General features: G+C 45.6%; 1 protein-coding gene across 1 annotated transcript; it reads right to left on the bottom strand.

Moving 5' to 3' along the window:
* Nucleotides 1-472: 472 nt before the first annotated feature.
* LOC135213386 (uncharacterized) lies at nucleotides 473-2,353 on the bottom strand. Its single transcript, XM_064247363.1, has one exon. The coding sequence runs from the start codon at nucleotides 2,351-2,353 to the stop codon at nucleotides 473-475; it is 1,881 nt and encodes a 626-aa protein (XP_064103433.1).
* Nucleotides 2,354-3,143: the final 790 nt, after the last annotated feature.

The raw sequence follows: 3,143 nt of genomic DNA, 5'->3' as shown, positions 1-3,143 counted from the left end.
GCTGGCCGTTCGGCACCCTTCTGCTTCAGATGATCCAAGCCAAGTCTCGCGTTTCTTCCAATCCATGTCTTCTAGGGTTTAAGAACAACCAGCAGCCCCCCAACTGCTGGCTGTTCGCCACCCTTCTGCTTCAGATGATCCAGGCCAAGTCTCGCGTTTCTTCCAATCCATGTCTTCTAGGGTTTAAGAACAACCAACAGCCCCCCAACTGCTGGCCGTTCGCCACCCTTCTGGTTCAGATGAACCAGGCCAAGTCTCACTTTTCCTGCAGTCCATGTCTTCTAGGGCCTAAGAAAAACCAGCAGCCCCCCAACTGCCGGTTGTTCGCTAGCCTTCAGCTTTTAATGATCCACGCCAAGTCTCGCTTTTTGTCCAATATATGTCCTTTATGGCCAAAGAACAGCCAGCAGCCCCCCAACTGCCGTCTGTTCGTCAGCTTTTAGCTTTTTGGGTGCAGGTCCAAGCATTATGTTTATTGTATTGGGAATAGATCTTTTGTATCATTCAACATTTCTTGTACAGTGTTTTCGTTAATTAAGCCTGTATTAAAAAGTACCTGCAAAAGGTCACATTTTATTATCTCACTTTTCATCAATAATTCGTGTTTTTGTTGTACGGTCTTTTCAAGTTCGTCAATCTTCTTTTGCATCTGGACTTCCCTCTTGTTTGTCATGCTCCAATTCAAATGCTTCCCTCCCTGCACTTCCCTCATGATGTTTTCTAGCTTCTCTATACATTGAATGGTCTCCTGTTCTCTCTCTAAAATAACTTCTTTTTCGTTTTGAAATTCTGCTTTCTCTTGAAGAAAGTCTGCTTTTATTTCTTCGAAGCATATCGTTTTCTGAATGAGGTCCCGTTCTATTCTGTCTAATGTTTCCTGTTTATCTTTGCATAATTTTCCCACATTTTCTATTTGTGTAGTGACCCTCTCTAATTCTTCCTTTTCCCTGTGGAAATTTGCCATCTCCCTTAAGAAGGCATCCTTGTCCTCGTCAAATTCTTCTTTGTGTCTGTAGAAGGCTTCTCTTTCTGCAGCAAAGGCTTCTTTCTCCCTAATATGGGCCAACCTCTCCATATTAAAGGCCTCTCTTTCATTATGGAGTGCTTGTACATCCCCACTGAAAGCTGCTCTCTCTACATGGAAGGCATCCCTTTCTTTTCTCATGAGTAGCTCTTCTAGAACAATTGGGGCAGCCTGGGGAGTGAGACAGAGGTCTTCTGAAACAATTGGGGCGGCCTGAGGAGTGGAACAGGACTCTTCTGGAACAACTGGGCCAGCCTGAGTAGTGGAAAAAAGGTCTTCTGGAATGGCGGAAGGCTCCCCTGGTACGGGTATGCAATTTGACCTAATGATGACTTCTTCCTCCCCAAGCACGAATCCCTCTGAAATTATAATAATTGAAATACTGGAGGTTTCTTCTTTGGCAGGTGTAACCTCCTTCTGAGTGGAAATGAGCTCTTCTGTTGTGTATTTTGGATTAAGGAGGATTTCTTCATCCTGGGTAGCTGGTAGGACATTGTTCTCCAGAATATTGATGTCCTCAGTGCCAGGTTTTGATTGACACACACAATTGAGAATCTTATCCATCTGGGTTTGGATATCTTTTCCTCGCGTTCTATTGAGGACATGAATGTGAGTGTCAATATGTGCTTTCATAGTCATGTCTTCCTTCGTGAAACCCAGGAGCCTCTTTTGTTCTCGTAGGTCGGCAACCATTTCCACCGCAGCTACCCTGTCTTCGTTTTCCTCTTGGCTCAGCAGTTTCACGAGATGATCAATCGCTTCACTTAAACTCTGCATATGCCAGTCCTTTGACCCTAGAACCTCTTCTGAGTCTTTGGCATGGAGGCATTCTGTGATTTTACTTAAACCATCTATTTCTTCAGAGCTCGTCAATTGTCTCAGGTCTTCGTTCACCAGCGTTTCTACTTGTCCTGGGGTTTTCGACTTCTTCCTAAGGCACAGCTTCTCTGTGAACTGAATTCGCCGTTCCTTTCCCTTGCTCAGTTGTTCCTTGAGTCTTCCTAACTCGATGACGAATTCCGTTCTGAGGAGACTTTGGTGGAGCGTGGCACTGATTCCTAGCTTTTCCTCAGAGGCCTCTGTCATGCATCTCTTTGGATGATTGAGTTCCTCAAACATTTGTCGTTTCAAATTCTCTCTTTCCTCACACAGCTGCGAATGCCTCTCTTCCTGTCCCTCCACCTTCTCTTCTGCCGCTACTGCTGCTGCACTCCTCTCCTCGAACTTATTAGTCAGGTGTTCCAGCCGTCTTTCTGCCTCTGAAAGGCGTTTCTCCTTCAGGCAGTTGTCCTCCTGAAGACTGTCTATCTTGGCATTTGCAGAAGCCATTTCCCCACGCAATTCTTTCACTTCCCCTGAAGTCTGTGCCTCTCCTTCCACAAGCCTGTGCACCTCGCATATCAGAGATTCGATCCTGTTATCCTTCTCTGTTACCCCAATTTCCAACACCTCCGTTTTATTTTGTTCATTCAAGAGCTCGCGTTGCAACAAAACTATCTTCTCATTAGCCGTCGCGAGCCGGATCTCCATTTCTCGGTGTTTCTCATCCTTCCTTTGGATTTCCTCGGCCATCTCTTCATTGACTTTTCTCGCCGGGAAAGTTCTCCAATCATCTCGCTCATTTCTTCCACCTTTTCATCGATCTGGTACGCACTCGAAATCGCCAAATCCAACGTTTCGTTGAAATCGTCATTGACTTTCCGCAGATACATTCGGAGTCCCTCCATCTCGTAGTTCATCTCGAGAATCAAGTCACGGAGACGCTCGAGTCCGGCATCACATTTCTTCGGACTGTCTCCTTCCTCCAGAATGGCGTTTGCCTTTTGGTCTCCTGCATCCGCGCCATTGGGTGGTAATAAGGGTATTCCTTTGACGAGATGAATCAGCGACTCGATCTCGCTGTTACGTTGATCCATCGCTTCATTCTGAGCCAGGACCACTTTCTTTAATAGGTCGTTTTCGTATTCGAGAACGTCAATTTGATCCTTCTGGTGAGCTCTGACGTTCTCGATTTCCTTCTTGTAGGAATCATTCATTTCAGCCAGGTGATTGACGCTGTTCCTCCTTCGACTGAAGATAAAGAACTCGCATCCGGTATAAATGATAAAGAGTAATAACA

This window comes from Macrobrachium nipponense, chromosome 42 (assembly GCF_015104395.2).
Source record: "Macrobrachium nipponense isolate FS-2020 chromosome 42, ASM1510439v2, whole genome shotgun sequence".
Classification (NCBI taxonomy): domain Eukaryota; kingdom Metazoa; phylum Arthropoda; class Malacostraca; order Decapoda; family Palaemonidae; genus Macrobrachium; species Macrobrachium nipponense.
This window is presented reverse-complemented; position numbering and strand designations above follow the sequence as displayed.